Source organism: Alligator mississippiensis, chromosome 5 (assembly GCF_030867095.1).
Source record: "Alligator mississippiensis isolate rAllMis1 chromosome 5, rAllMis1, whole genome shotgun sequence".
NCBI lineage: Eukaryota > Metazoa > Chordata > Crocodylia > Alligatoridae > Alligator > Alligator mississippiensis.
In genome coordinates, this window is record NC_081828.1 from 23,953,636 (window position 1) to 23,969,576 (window position 15,941).

Sequence of the window (15,941 nt, forward strand, 5' to 3'; positions counted from 1 at the left end):
AGATCGAGTCACAGTCCTCTTAATGGAATAAAGTCAGAGCTCATACACAAGACCTAGAACATATTTCAGCACTTCCAAATTCAAAATGTCTCCTTTCATTTTAGTAAGAATTGTGTGTGTGTGTGTGTGACAGAGAGAGAGTGTGTGTATTATGAATCAAACCCTGTTAAGTTCACACTACTAGTTTACTAAGGAACAACAACAACAAAAAAAGACAGCAAAAAAAAAAAACCAAAAACCCATCATTACAGGTAAAAACATTACTGTAACAGGTAAGACGAGTCAAAAAAATTAAAAACTTATTACAACAGGATATCATCAACATTCACAAGTTAAATATTTCAAACAGAAGCTTTCCTGAAGTCTAACAAACAGAAGTTTTTAAAATTTCTGGATGTTTCAGGAAAGTAAGTCCCCTATACCTTTATACAGAAATAATTAAAAACTGCTGCACTAATTCTCCCTAGGCAACGTTAAATTAGAGATTAAAGCCAATGTAGGTTTGAAAGGCGATCTCCTTCTACATTAACAAAATTTGCAAACTACTGCCAGTCTTATACAGCGAGCAAAAGACTTTGACAACACACCTAGATACAGGCACTTGCTGACAATTTGTTTTTACATATTTTGCCCACATAATTTCTGTTCCGTTACTGTAGTTAATTTGGAAAAAATTAAGCTGCAAAATATGCTTATACAGACTTTGAAGTGACCAGCTACACCACATACTATCTTCTAAACAAAAATCCCCATTGAAATAAAAACATGCAACTTGTAAGAGTGATCAAACCACGGTACAACCTGGGAAATTTAACCTAGGAGCTGTAATCCAGCGCTGCAGCACTGAACAAAGCGACGTTATATGGTGACAATTCCACGTATTGACACGTACCTCCATCCTCAAGAGGTCTTTTTTGTCCTCCATAACCGTAGTCGTTCGAGTTCATTGAGGTCCCTGCGTCTCCACCAATTTTTGCTGCAATCTAAATAAAAAGAAAAAAAAGTCATGTAGCAACAGACTACAGGGGATACCCATTTTACCCGTAACATATCAGAAACGCGAGTCCTGATTTTACTTGAAACTACTCATGGTTTCAAAGAACGCATTTAAAAAAACCCAAGCCTCTCATGTGAGAGGAATGGGAAAACAAAAGCTGGAAGTGGTCACCTTGGAGAGCACTCCAGCAAATAACGACTTTAACAAATGCCTTTAAAGGTCTGTGGTGCAAACAGGAGGGTGCTACACCCGCAACGTGGAGAAGAACAGTACTGCATCTACTACTGCACAAAACCTGCGTGACACCGCACCTTACACCAGACACCGAGGGCTCTCCCAGGGAGCCTGCTGCTAAGCCAGTCTGCCCCCCACCCCTGGATCACGTTGCTTTCCTCCTCCCCACATCCACAGCAGATTTAAAACACAAGCCAATAAGGCCCTTGCTTGCTCCGCCCCGCTCGTCCCCCCGCGCCCTGCACGGTGGCAAGGGGGAAAGCGACCCAACGTGCAAGGCGCAAAACGCCCGCTCGAGGCCATGCCCGGGCCCGCCACCAAGGCGGGAAGCGCCTCCAGGCGCCGCTTCGCGCGGCCCCAGCACCAAGCGGGGAAGGCCGAGGCAAACCCCCCCTCCCCCCGCTGCTCGTGTGGGGAAGCGACGAGACTCACCCGCGCCTGCAGGGGAGGGCGCCCGGGCCCAGCCCCGGCCCGCGCCCGCTTGCGGCAGCCGCGGGCCCCCGTCCGCATCGCGGGGAGAGAGGGGAGCGGGCCCCGTGCTGCGCTCGGGCTGCGCGGCCTGGTCGGCGGCCGCCGGCAGGCCCCAGAGCCGCGGGGCCGGCGCTGCCCACAGGCCGCCGCCCCGTTACGCACCTGCCTCGCCCGCTGCAGCGCGTCTTTAAAGGCATCGTTGACCCCTCCGCCTCCGCCACCGCCTCCCCCGGGCGCGCCCGAAGCGGGAGGGGGCACCGTGGAATAGTCCGCCATGGCCGCTCGGCCTCCGCTTCCTGCCCCGCTCGCTGCCTGCCAAGAAAGAAAGAAAATGGCGGCGGGCGGGAGCCTTTCACATTCCTGCGCGGCATCGTGTTCGGGGGGGGGAGGGGGAGAAGTAACCTCGCGAGACCCCCGGAGGGGTAGGGCGAGATTTCCTAGCGGTTCGTGAGCCGGGAGAGGAAGTCTCGCGTAGCTTCCTCAGGGTCTGATCTGGAGACGTCCTTCAAGAGGCCCGGAATGGGAATGAGAAGAACAGCCTCGCGAGATTTGCGCCGAGAGACGGGATCGAAGAATGCTCCGCGGCCAAGGGGCGGGAATCTGTCGGTGAGGGGGAATCTCGCGAGACTGGTGCATAGACGTGCGGTGCTGTGGACCGCTGGAGCTGAAGCGCATGCGCGGAGCCGCTGACAGCGGGGTGGACCCGAGGAACCGGCCTAGGCGGGTTCAGCTGAGCGAAGCGGCGGGGGCGGAGGTCGGTGCCCGGCGGGGCGGGGCGGGCGGGCGTTCATCTATCCTGCTGCCGCGTGCCCCGTATAGGCACCGCCCCCGCGTCCCGTCCCGTCCCGTCCCGTCCCGTCCCCGCGCTGTTGCCGGGACCGGGGCTCTGGTGTCTCGGGCGCGATGACTGCCCCGCGGGCATTGGTGGGGGGGGCTCAGCTCAGCTCAGTGCTGCGGGCTCTAGCCCTGTCTTGGGTGCAGACAGAAGTGACAGCTTTCGCCTGCTCTGGCCCCAGAAAGCAGTTGACAGCCATGACAATACAAGTGCACGGCTGCAGACAGCTTCAAAAATGGCCGATCAGGTGAAAATCGGAGCCCCTCATCGCATGGGGGGGTCAGATGAAGGTGTTTCAAAATTGAGCATCTTCTGTAACCTCTGCTTGTGCCGCCTGCTAGCCTCCAGCTGTCTTCAGAATGGGAGGGGGAAGGGACCAGAGGGAGTTTGGGGGGTTCAGCCCCCGCTGGAGGGTGAGGTTGGTGTATTGGAGCCCCCCCCCCACACAAAGTGGTGGGGCTCTAAGTCACGCCCCCCCCCCACTCCAGAGTGGGCTCAGGAGCCCATAGAAAGTGGCCTTCAGCTCTCCCTTTCTGAAACAGGCAGGCTGGGAGAGAGGAGGGGCTGTTGCTAGGGGAAACCGGCTGCAGGTGTCAGCCTGGTATTAGATTGCCCTCCTCCTGAAACCAACAGTGAACTTCTGTTTGGTCCAGCAGGTCATTTAAAGTGCTTCCTTCCCCTCTGAGTTACAGTGGGGAGCTGCACTTCTGTCTGCACCCTTACAAGCTAAACTTCCCATGATCTTCCTGTGTCCAATGTACTTTTCCTCTCTGTTGTAGTAACCATGTAACTGAAGAGAAAATGAAAAATGTGTACTGAAAGTGACAGGCTTTTTGTAATTCCACAGAGGAGGATCAGATGATGAAGAGAACCATTCTTTCTTTATGGGGGGCAGGGCGGGTGTGTGGAGGAGTGAGTTTCTTCCTAAATACACTTACTAATTAACTACACTCCAGGGAGGAGGAAAGAGACGTTTCCATATTGGCCTCTCTGCCTTCTAATTTCAAAGCAATTAGAATAGGAAACTTATTTAAATGTGATGCCTAAGACTAAATTTTTAATTACTACAACATTCAAAGGTCTCTGCTTGTATTCGGCGTAACATCTGCTGGTAAGTAAAGCTGAATTTCACCTAAAAAAGTTTCTTGCTAAAACCGCTTATTTGTGTTCAACTGGAACGTTTTGTAAGCTTCTGAGATTGTTTGGTGGAGGGAAAGCAATCTGAAACTTTGTCTTTTTTACCCAAAACTATTTCATTTTTCTATTTCTGCAGCAAAGTACTTAGCTTTTCTTCAAAACAGGATTTTCATTTCAAAATTTACCTAAACGCAGTGTTAAAAAGTTGTTAACATTAAAAGGTTTTTGGCTAAATGTTTTGGATTAAATTATTAAAAAAATAGAACATCTTGTTTCTTGTTCTGGCAAGTGAAAAGAAGTTTATGTAGTTAGTAGCAAAATGTATAGCTCATGGGTCTGATCTGGACTATGGAACAGCAGCATCCAGCCTGGGGGTGACTGGGTGTTGCCTGCTACTGCAACCTGGGGTATCCTTTGGGGGCACACGTTGACAGTTGGGGATGACCAATGGTTGCGTTAACCACCATGACTGCCACTGCTTATCCCACCACTGTTGCACCCAGACCTGGCCTGGGGTGCTGGGTGAGTTGAAAGTGCAAGTTCAGAAGTTATCAGATGCCCACACATTTGAATGTTAAAACCAGTTAAGGGTGGTCTAATGGCTAGAGTACCGGACTGAGACTTGGAAAACCTAGATTCTCTTCCTTATACCACTATCTCTATTCCTCAATTTTCTTACCTATGAAAAGGGATAATGATCCTTTTTGTAAAGTTATTTGAGATCTGCTGATGAAAAGGGATGTATAAATGCCTGGAATTATAAGAGGAATCTTGAGGCAATGGTATCACTGCCTATTCTGTTCTTATTTTTGGCATGGGTACTGGATAAACCTATTCTCCAGGTAGGTTCCTTAACACCAATGTCAGGTTTTTAATATGTTACTAGCCCCTGTCTGGTATTCCACATTGATACCTTATGTTGATGCATTCCTTTAGGAGAGCAAAGCAATTCCCCTTCTAATATAAGGTTTTTCATGTGTGTCTGGCTGTACAGGTTTTTGAATAAAGAATAGAAGATTTATTCTGAGTCCTGAGAATTGGGGCAACAGTTATTTTCCTTTGCAGCCTTTTCAGATACATAAGATCAAGAAAATTGCAGAGGCATTCTTACTTAATATTTCAGCCGTATTTTTTTTTCCTCCCCTCTCTGAACTTCTCAGCCTGATCCAATGACCTTTTCCCCTTTTACCACTTTCTTTGTCACTAGTGGCTTTCATCTATACTTCCCTTGATAGGTTCTAGCATAGAGATCTTTTTCCCAGATTCCTTTTAACATCCCTGCTAGTGCTTCTCTTCCACATTAATCTGTTTATTAAATGCCATTTTTGTTGAGATGATAGCTCTCAAGGGATTATTCCTTCTCTTGCAACTGGGACTTGTTTGCAGACAAACAAATCAACAGTGTGAACTACGAATTCCTTCTCTCATGCGTTATGTATTAATAACATTAAAAATACTATCGTAAACAAGATACACAGTTGGTTTGCACTGAAAACTATGGCAAAGAAGGTGGCAAAACCTACAATAAGAAATATTCAGAAATAGATAAGGAGCTGTCAAAAGAGAAATACCTTGTGTGATTGCCTTGAAGGTTATTTGCATTTCCTGTGATTATTACTTATGCATTGTAGTGATAAGTGTCTCCCTCTAAGAACTCTCCCGCAAGAGAAGGTTGAGAGGTGACCTTGTGACTGCCTATAATTTCATCACGGGGGCACAGAAGGGAATTGGTGAGGATTTATTCACCAAGGCACCCCCAGGGGTTACAAGAAATAATGGCTACAAGCTAGCAGAGAGCAGATTTAGATTGGACATTAGGGAGAACTTCTTCACAGTTTGAGTGGCCAAGGTCTGGAACAGGCTCCCAAGGGAGGTGGTGCTCTCCCCTACCCTGGGGTCTTCAAAAGAGATAGGCATCTAGCTGGGGTCATGTAGACCCAGCACTCTTTCCTGCCTATGCAGGGGGTCGGACTCGATGATCTATTGAGGTCCCTTCCGACCCTAACATCTATGAAACTGATGGCAAAAAGTAGTTCTACAGCACTTCTGACAATCTTTCAGATATCAAACAACCAGCCTAACATTGATTGTAGAGAATTTTACTTTGCTTTTTAAACCATAGAAAAATATGGATGGAAGGGACTTTGTAGTCATTTGGGTTACCTGCATAGTCCAGGCAGAATAATCCCTATCTAGTCTACCTCAGACTACCTGCACGTAAACTTCTACAGGTTGCGTATTTTTAGTAAATTTCATTTCTTTTTAGAAACTGATCTCTCGATTTTTGAGCCCAGGTTTCTTTTCAGTTTTGTACCAGATGTATAATTTATGTATCAAAATCTTCCTGGAGGCAGTTTAATTAAAAAACAAACAAACCAGGTGGTAAAAGCATAATATGTATGTATGTATGGAAATAATCCCTAATATAATGGAAAATTCTGAAATAAACATAATCTCTTCTTTTCAGTATAAATCAAAAACTCATCAGTACACAAAGGTTATGCTACAGTGATTGCTTCTGCTCCAATATCTGTGGCTTTTCCAGTGATTAACCATATAAATAAATAAAAATATAAAAAAAATGGGAAAAACATTTAACGTGCACAGTATGCTTAAGTTCCATGAGGATATTAGAGGTAACAGAACAAAGCAGCATCCCCCATCCACCTGCCCCCCTCCAGAATTTTTTTTTTTTTTTTTTTGAGGGGGCATGGTTGCAGTAGAGATGCTGCGTTGTTCTCGATAATTGGTTGCTTGTGTAGGGTTTAAAATTTAATTTCTGCAAAATTTGCCAGATTGAAAAATGACTGTATATTTCAAGTGCAAGTAGAGAATTATATCAACACTTCATTTCATGTAGACAAACCTAAGCTAATTCTAAATTATTTGCCAATACATTGGCAGGTCAAAGGAATGAAGAATTCGGGCATAGAGGGGAGTTGTTTCCGATCTCCTCATAGAACTTTAGCATACTGAACGTGCTGCCTAGAGTGCTGACGTAATCCTACTTGGACTATATAAAGTGGATATAAACATTTGATGAAGGAAATGCCCCACACCCTTTATCATAGCCTAATATGTATCACTAATCCATTTGTGATCCTGGATGGATCACAAATAATTTAATTTCCTTGTTTCCAAATGCCTGAGAGAAGTGATACCTGATTATGGCTTGAGGTATCCAGTGCATACTGTCTAATATTAGAGACAGTGGTGTGGCATCTTGTATTAGAGTACACGGTGTTCCTAAGTTTGCTTTTGTGGAATAACAATAAGCAGTTTCTCAGTTTACTGTGATATGAAAAAATGGAAACCTCCTGTAAGTAACTGTTAGAAGACTGAAGAACAGAACAAGCTATTTAAAATAATTGCTTAGCTATTCCTTCAATATCTTTTTACACGTCTCATATTTTTATAAGGCACCTATTGTCATGTATAACCCTCACCTTTTCCCCAAAACCAGCTGGTAGAAGTTGGTGTGTGTGTTGTGTGAGAAACAAGGCTCCCCAAAGGTCTAGACATTTGGTGATGGGGGCGTGGTGGCAACACTTAATTGCCATGGCTCCCAGAGCTGGGGGGCTGCTACTGTTCCTCCACTGCCAAACTTCTGGCCCCGTGAGGAGTCCGCTGGCCAGATAATAAATCATATTGCTCTGAAGCCCTGGCTACAGTGTACACCAGCAGGGCTATACTGGGGTTCCCCTCAAACACCACGATGTGTCTTCAGGCACATCAGGTCTTCATCCCACACTGATGGGATTAATTAACAACCAGATTACACTCCTCCACATATTGTTTTTAATGTTGATTTGTTTTTACCATTTAAATTTTATGCTATCCGTACTTCAGCCTTAAATATGAATCTTGCTGCATGAGTCAGAGCAGTGTGTGGGTAGGATTTGGACAGAAGTTCTCTGGAAAAATATCTAGTACAGGCATCTATCTACTTTATGTAAGCACAGTAGTCGCGTGTTCACAGCAGAAATTTTTGCTGTTCCTTATTTGGTAAAGAGTTAATATCCTTTGTTTTTATTCTAATCTAATGGTAAATAAAACCTAAACTGTAGTATAGAACCAGTCTCGTGCTTTTTAGTGCAACTCTGAACATCTTTTCAGTTTTCTTTAGGAACGAATCTTTTTTTTTTTTTTCTGGAATCTTGTTAAAATTCCTGAAGTGAGTTCAGAAAATACTGACTACTACCAAATGGAATGTAGATAGGAAATGTATAAGTATTTCTCCCACTCCACGTGATGATTTTTATCTCTGATCTGCAGCACGTTGTGCAGCATATTTTATTTTCTCATAACAATTTCTGTTTGCTTAACAGTTCTTAATTAGGTCAGAGGGCCAATGTATTTTTCTCTTTACAGTAGTATTTATTGCATATTTGTGATATTCAATTAGGTATGAGAAATATGAAACCTGATAAAGCATTTGTGTGCTAGAGGAAGGATGCTATTCAGTTTTTACAGTTAGTATTCCATTTCCTTCAAGTTGTGCCACAACTCTTAACAGCCTCATCACATCCCATCAGTCAATAAAATGTCTTATTCAGTACTTCTTAATGGTATGATTTTATACAGATTCACAGAAGTTTAGGGCTGGAAGGGTCCAGCCCCATTGCTCTGGGCAGAAACGACTGCTGGGGTTGAATAACCCCAGCAAGGTGTGCATCCAGTCTCCTTTTGAAGATCTCCAGGGCAGGTGCCTGCAGCACCCCCCTAGGAGTCTATTCCAGAGTCTGGTCACATGACCATCACTCATCGTACGTAACATCTTTTTGGTTATTACCACTACAGTCAGTCCTCAGACTTATGACACAGTTGATTCCTGAAAACCGTGTCTTAAGTCGAAACATCGCAACTTGGAACCAGTTTTCCCATAGGAACAGTGTTACAAATGGGGGATTGGTTTCGATACTGCGTGCAGCTGATAAGTGGTGGAAGGGGAGGAGGAAGGAAAGGAGCTTGGGGTGGCAGATCAACACCCCCAATGGTGAGGGTGGGGTTGGGGCAAGTGCTGCCCAGCCAGGGCCAGATGGGTGTTGGGAGAGAAGGGGTGGTGGCTCCCACTCCTGCATGTTGCTTGTCTGGTGGCTTGACAAGTGGTTTCTGCTGCTGCTTCTGCCACTGGTCCGGGAGGGTGTGGTGGGGGGGGTGGGCATGTGCCCTTGGATCTGTGCAGGATGGGGTGGGCAGGGCCACAGCTGCACCGGGCTGTGCTCCAACAAGGTAGTGGGGCCTATGGCAAGTTTTTGGGTGGCTGAAGCCCTCCCCTTAACTCCCAGTCCACTGCCTGCCCCACCCTGACCCAGGGGCACATGCCCCTCCATGCCCTCAAAGCCATAGCTCGTCCAGGAAGCACAGGAAGTTATGGGGCAGCTCCCGCTGCTGTGCACTGCTTGTCTGGAAGCAGTGCAGCAGCTCTGCCCTGTGCCCATCCTACCCTGGCTGGGTGAGTGGCAGGAGGGCATGGGGTAGGGGCATGTGTCCCCAGATCAAGGCGGGGCAACTGCAGCCACCCAAAAATTTGCTGTAGCCCCCACCACCCGCCCAGAGCACAGCCTGGGGTGGCCCCAGACCCGGCTTCCCCACTCCATGCAGATCCAGGAGCACATGCTGCCCCCCACATGTCCTCCTGGACTAGCGGCAGGAACTACCGGTCGAGCTGCCAAATGAGCAGCATGCAGCGGCAGGAGCCACTGCCCCCCATGCCCACTGGCCCTGGCTGGGCAACGCTTGCCCCAGCCCTAGTTCCTCCCTCACCATGGGGGGTGGGGAGCTCCCCCCATACCCCTTGCCTTCCCCCTCCCCTTCCACTACTTACAAGCTGCACACAGTATCGACTGTCATAAAGACGAAACCCTTGTTTGAATGTCGAAATGGGGTATCAATTTATAAGTGGCGTAAGTGACGTTCATCACAACTTAAAGTCGTAAGTCTAGGACTGCTCGTATATGTAACCACTTCTAATTTCAAATCTGCCTGGTTGAGCCCACAACCAGGACTCTACAGAAGAGCTCACAACCCTTTAATGCAGAGGTGCTCAACCTTTGGTCCACAGGCCAAATCAGTCCACAGAGCCAAGACATCTGGCCCATGGGGCTCCAGGCCCCAGGGAGCAGTGGAAACTCCACACAGCAGGATCCAGCCTCAAGATCAGGGTCAGGACCCACTCCTGTGCATCTAGATCAGGCTGGGCTGCATCCCTTTCCCCCCCATCCTGATTGGGGCTGCTCCACTCTGCTGTGCCACATGTCCAGATCAGGTATGGGCTCTTTCCCTCCCCTCCCCACTGATGCGCCTGGACTGGGGCCACTCCATCTCCACTCTCCTCCCACCTTTCCCCCCCTCCCATCTGGATTGGGGCTGCCCTGTCCTGTGCATCCAGATCAGGGTTGTTCCATCCCAGCTCACCTCCCCTGTCTTCCCCCCCCCCATGCCTGGATCAGGACTGTCCTGGACCAGAACCAGGGTGCTTTCCATCCTTAGCAGCCCTGATCCAAATGCATGTGGGGTTCTGCCCTAGCCCCACCCTGGGCAGATGGATCAAGATCAGGTTGCACAACCCCCTGTAGCCAGATCAAGTTCATTGGCTGGATCCAGCCCATGGAGGGACCTGGCACCACTCATCCAGCCTGTAGGGCAAAAGGGTTGGGCACCACTACTTTAGTACAGTGGTGTTCAACCTTCTAGCATTGTGGGCTGGACGAGTGGCCTGGGGCCAGTCTCCAGACTTTTATCTTATGTGGGGGGGGAAATCAGTAAATAGACCTGATTCAGTGTGGAGTTGGTGTGTTGGATCTGGCTGCAGAGAGGCCACATGCACCACTTTAGCTCAGTGCACTGAATCTAGTTGCAGAGAAGCCTGGCTCTGTGTGCTAGACCCAGCCATGTCCTGACCCTGCATGTTGGTGCAGTCTCATACATGGGACAGTATCATCCCACCCATGGGGCTCCCCACAAATCCACTAATTTGGTGGTAGGGGAGACGTGGCAATGTTATTTGCTGCAGCTGTGAAAGCTGTGGCAATTAATGCTGCTAGGCATTAACTGCCACAGATCTGCGCCCTGCCCAGACGGGATCCACTGGATGAACAGGCGAGTGCTGGACCAGTGGCTCCTGGATGAGCGGTGTGCGGCGGCAAGAGCTGTCCCCCACTCCCCATGGCTCTGTCCTGCAGTGCTTGCCCCAGCCCCACTCCTCCCTCACCACTGGGGCCTTGATCTGCCCCTTCTCCCCCACGGCTCTTTCCTCCCCTCCCCTTCCACCACACAAGACTTACCAGCTGCTTGCTGCTCTCCAAGCTACTGGGCTGTGCTCCTTGCTGCCAATATGCTGCACTGCAGCTGCATGTATGCACAGGTATTTATAGGCCAAATTATTGGCCACATCAGGCCAATTTCCAATATGATCAATTTTCTTTATATCGGTGCCGATCCGATATTAGACCAGTGTATTGATGCACCTCTACTTACCATTTATCCTTTAGCTTGTGGGGTGTGCAGTCTGGCAGGGAAGGGAGTGGGGAAGAGAAGCTGGGATGTCCCAGCAGGAATCAGAAGGCAGAGGGCAGGCAGAAGTGAGGGAGACTAATACCCATAGCCTAAGAGAAAAACAGCAGCAGCCTAATAACTCAGCAATTAAACAATTAGCTGCTTGTTCACAGGTGCTCCCTTTCTCCCAGGGCAGGGCTTCATGTGGGCTGCCTTTTCTGGCTGGGCTTGCCTCCTCCCCTCCTCCCCTCAGTCAAAGGGCTCTGGGAGCCGGAAGCAGCTCCCAACAGCGGCTGTGTTATCTGTTAATTATTTAACCTATATAATTAGAGGAGGTTAAATGAATATTTTAAAAACAATATTTATATACCTATTGCAGAACTCTGAAAAATTAGGAAACAAGGTATCAATTGTGCACAAAATCAGATGGAAAGAAGAACAGGCAGCCTAGTTGCTGGTGACCCATTGCTAAATATGCCATATCTAAATCTAGTAATGCTGAAAACTGAAATTTTGCATGATATCTCTCTCTCTCTCTCTCTATAAAAGCATGTGTTGCAAAATAGCTGGCAGTACAAATAGACTGGATTACTAGTCTATTAAAAGGATGGAGTTGTCACTTACATTTTATTTCGTACAGAAGAGCATATGCCTTGCTGAACTTTCCGTAATCCTTTATGAATTATCATATATCCAATGAACAACAATATTTTAATCATCTTTAAAGTAAAAAATTTTATTATGTTTCTACAGTATTGCTGTGCACTAAATTTATTGATTATGGGAAATGGAGAAAGAAAAGCGGCTTATCCAATTCAAATCAAAACAGTACATGTGAGCAGGATTAGAATTTGAATTCCTGGTTCTCACAAGTGCGATCAAAACAGTAGACAACACCTATCTTAAAGTTATGTTTCAGTTAAACTCTAATGACCAGTTTCTGGAGACTAGATTCATGTTATCTTCTAGATAATTAGGAATTGTTCACATTTGAGTCTGACAAAGAGTTCTTTAGTACTTTCTGGCCAGGTTTTTACTATCCACTTGGTTGTGTAGTGCAGAGAACATACAGAAATTGGATAATAATGAAAATCTCAAAGCGCAGTATGTCTACGAAGCATAAAGGTACCTTGCTGTATAGTATTAAAATGCATGTTGTGAGTGTTAATAGTTACAGAAAAAAATACGTATTCTACTTTTGTGTATGTATAATGTTTAAGAGAATATATATTTACCTGTTACTGTGAGACACTGCACATCATTAGGAATACCTTAAAACCCCAGTATAATCAAACACAAGGGAGTTTTTTAGTTGAAGTCTAGGCATCCTGGCATTGACAAAACAGGTTGTTGCCTGCAAAAGTCATGCCTCTGAACCAGTTAGTTTGAAGGTGCCAACCTGCCCTACCTTCTTGCCTGAGAGAACTGAAGAGAGAGGAAGGGGAAGGAAGGAAATAGCAAAAGGAATAAGAAGGCCAGTTGTGGCTGTAGTAAAAGGAATGCAGTTGACATTTTTAAGACTGATTTAGAAATGAAGCAGCTGGTCAGAGCAACAGATTTTGTGATGTACTGACTGCTGTAGCAAAGATGTGACCAATCTAAGGCTGTAGGGTTGAATTATGGATAGTAGGCTATGTTAAAATAAAGATATTCATCAGAACAAGACTTAAGGAAGTTGTGACCAGAAGAGAGCAGGGCAGGAGAAAAGCCCTGAGAAGATTGAGCAAGGAGTACTTACCCTAGGTGCCGAGGGAAATGCAGCATGCTGCTGCATTTTTGAAGCATGTGCTCCCTCTGGATTGGTGGAAGAAGCATGAGCATGAGTATTTCCAGCACTGGAGAGGGGCGGCCAGAGGACTGCAGCTGGAAGAAGAGGGAGATGCTGGAGGTGTTCTCTGCTGACAGCATCCTGCAGACAACAGCAGGGACAGCAAGTGAGCCCATGGGGCAAAATGGTCAGAGAGCCACTAACAGAACCTGGGACATGTGCCATGCTGGAGAAGTGCTCCAGGACAGCCAGGAGGAGACGGGAGGAAACAGAAGTGACGTAGGCGGAAGCCAGGACTGTGAGTCTTAAAGGGGTCCTGCCCCTTTTTGAGTTCGCCCATTTTCCTTGGGTTTGGGTTTTTTTCTTTTATTCTTTCTGCTTGTGGGATTGGGGGCTCTCAGTTTACATACTGGGAAGGCAGCAAGAGGGAAAGCTCCTCTCCCCACAAAAACAAGTTGATGCTGACCCTGAAGAGTCAGAGCAGGGTAGAACCCCTAGCAAAAATTGATTTCAAGTTACCTGACCCCTGAATGGGAGGAATTACTTTTCTTCAGTTGCTCCATGAACACTTGGAGGACTGAGGTAATTTGATTGAACCCAGAACCGGGAAGGAATTGAATTGTATTTTGCTTTTTTTCTTTGGATTAATTGATGTGGGGCTAGTTTGATTTGATTAACCCAAGAATCAGAATCGGGGACAAACTGATTCTGATTTATTGTCTAATGGACCCTTAGTAGACCAATTTTTCTTTTATTAGGCTCCAACTGGCTCCTACCCTGGGGGTCTTTAAGAAGCGGCTTGATGCCTACCTGGCTGGGGTCATTTGAGCCCAGTTTTCTTCCTGCCCAGGCAGAGGGTCGGACCTGAAGATTTACAAGGTCCCTTCCGACCCTACTTCTGTGATTCAATTGAGATTATTTAGCCAAGGAACCAGTGATGAATTGGTCTAAGGCAGATGTCTCATAGTCTAAACTGGCTTACTAACTGATCGGGCCTGGGAGGCTGTATTGAATTGATTGGACACAGATGGACACAGAAATCCCAAATGATGGAGCCTAATTCTTAAAACTTTATTTAGGGAACAGCAAGTAGTGGCCAGTGGTATCTTTAGCCAACGCAAGATCCAGGCCCTGACGTGTCATTCTGGACATGGTTAGGGTGGAGTGTAAGGGGGAAAAGAAAGGCCATCTGGGAGACCAGGTAGAGTCATCCTCCAGCCTCTAGCCAACTCGCAAGGTTTCAGATAAAGAAACCCATACATCAAGACATGGCAGGCAAGAGAAGTACATCAGAGGTTTGCAGTAACAGGTACATCCAGTTTTCCCCACGGATCTATTCAGTGAAGTGTCAAGCAGGCAGGGACCACAGCCGTAACACCCACCCCCGACAGGATGAATAATCAGACTCTTCAGTTAATTGATGTAATTAGTTCATAATCTAAATTTGTGGCCATGTCCACATCAATATATCCCAATCAAGATGGACATATGTTTTTACAAAGAGGCATGTATGTGTAGACTGTTTCCAGAAGGGAAGTGTGACGCTTCCCTTCCTATCACAGGATGGTGGATCATACCTTGGAATCCTCTGAGTTATCTATGTGGAGTTCTTCTGAGTAATTCTTCTCTCCTGTGGGTAAATTTATAGGTGATTATGCTAGGCAACAGAAAAAGCAACATAAGAACTAACAAAAGAAATGTGACTACACTAGCTCATTTGCTAAGGGCAATTTATTCTGTGGAGTATAGGTAGGTATAAAACCTCCATTGCTAATCAGTTTGTAAGAATTTTCAGTGCCCTGGGTGAAGGTATCTGCCTCCTTGCAAATATTATACAGTACCGTATGTATTGTTTACCTTCAGTGGTACGTACAGCTGAAAGTCTCCTATGGAAATAAGATGATTAATTATAGATTTATTGTATTGGCTTGTTATACAGTAATAACATGCTCAGATAATAGAGTAATGAGAGTTATTGTAATATAATAACAAACAGAAAAACTAAATACTAAGCCTTCAGTTCTGAAGCAAAGCTTTCTATTGATTTCACAGGGGAGGTCTGATTTAAACTTGATACATTATGCCTGTAGTTATTGAATATATATTATTTTAGTTGAATGAGGGTCAGAATGAATATAGCGGTTAAATAAGGACTCTGAAAATATATGTGGGCCTGTGATCTGCTTTGTTAAGCCACCCACCTTCTCTGTGGATAAAATATTTCATGCTTTTTTACAAGTATCTAGTCTTGTTTGCTTAAGTTTAAAAGCACTGAAAATGTGATCCTTCTCTGGGCCCTGACAATCATTAAAACTGCTTACAGACATTTAAAAAAAATGCAAAAGGAACACACTTTACTGGAAGAAGCAGTGCATTAGTTGAACCTGGATCTGCAGCATCTGTATAAATCGGGTGCTTCAGTGGGGCTTGTTGTCACTTTTATCTAATAGCTGATTTAATCAGCTATTAGATGAAAGCACCAAAAAGGCCCCACTAAAGCACCCAATCTATACAGACACTGGGCAAGCTGGGTCCAACTAACATGATTCCTCTCCTGGGCATGCTATAGGGTCAGCACGGAAGCATGCTGAGCTTAAAGTAAAGTACCATTTTAAAAAATGTTTATAGCTGCCTATATTTTGTCGCTAGGGAGAGAAGTTACACACAAACCAGTTTAAGTGATCAGAAACTAGTTTAAACTTGTTACAGAACAGAAGTTCAGTGCACAGAAACCAATTTAAAAATGGCCGAAACTGTGTTAAGATAAATCTGGTTGAATGTAGTATCAGAATTTAATTGATTTAGGTTCAACCAGTTTATGGAACTTCTGTCCCAGACCCCTTCCTGGTTCAAGTTAAATCACCGTCCCCCAGCATCCCAGGTTGCTTTGCAGCCTTGGGCTGAGTTGTGCTGTCTGCTTGAGCAGGACAGGGTTGGCCTTACCCCTCTGCTCTCTAGCCAGAACAGTGAGGGCTGACTGACAAGGGGGTGGGGGTGAAAAA

The 15,941-nt window shown here is 46.1% G+C and overlaps 2 protein-coding genes across 16 annotated transcripts in view; one reads left to right on the plus strand and one right to left on the minus strand.

Moving 5' to 3' along the window:
* Positions 1 to 2,058, minus strand: part of FUBP1 (far upstream element binding protein 1) — a 32,359-nt gene extending 30,301 nt beyond the window's left edge. For 6 of the 12 annotated variants that reach the window (XR_002090779.2, XR_002090777.2, XR_002090778.2 and 3 more), the window contains exons 1-2: positions 1,865 to 2,058; positions 893 to 983 (exon numbers count right to left, since the gene is read on the minus strand). Coding sequence is in view for 8 of the 12 variants with exons in the window: in XM_019489086.2 (XP_019344631.1) it covers positions 893 to 983; positions 1,865 to 1,978 (205 nt within the window). In the remaining 4 variants the exon portion in view is untranslated. Of the gene's footprint in view, positions 1 to 892; positions 984 to 1,663; positions 1,826 to 1,864 lie in introns of those variants that run through there. The other 6 variants (XM_059727971.1, XM_019489085.2, XM_014593831.3 and 3 more) reach the window with 3 other exon arrangements.
* Positions 2,059 to 2,229: 171 nt separating this feature from the next.
* Positions 2,230 to 15,941, plus strand: part of DNAJB4 (DnaJ heat shock protein family (Hsp40) member B4) — a 39,259-nt gene continuing 25,547 nt past the window's right edge. Inside the window, exon 1 of one of the 4 annotated variants that reach the window (XM_019489087.2) lies at positions 2,230 to 2,308. The gene's annotated coding sequence lies outside the window, so the exon portion shown is untranslated. Of the gene's footprint in view, positions 2,309 to 2,340; positions 2,457 to 2,988; positions 3,649 to 15,941 lie in introns of those variants that run through there. The other 3 variants (XM_014593837.3, XM_059727983.1, XM_019489088.2) reach the window with 3 other exon arrangements.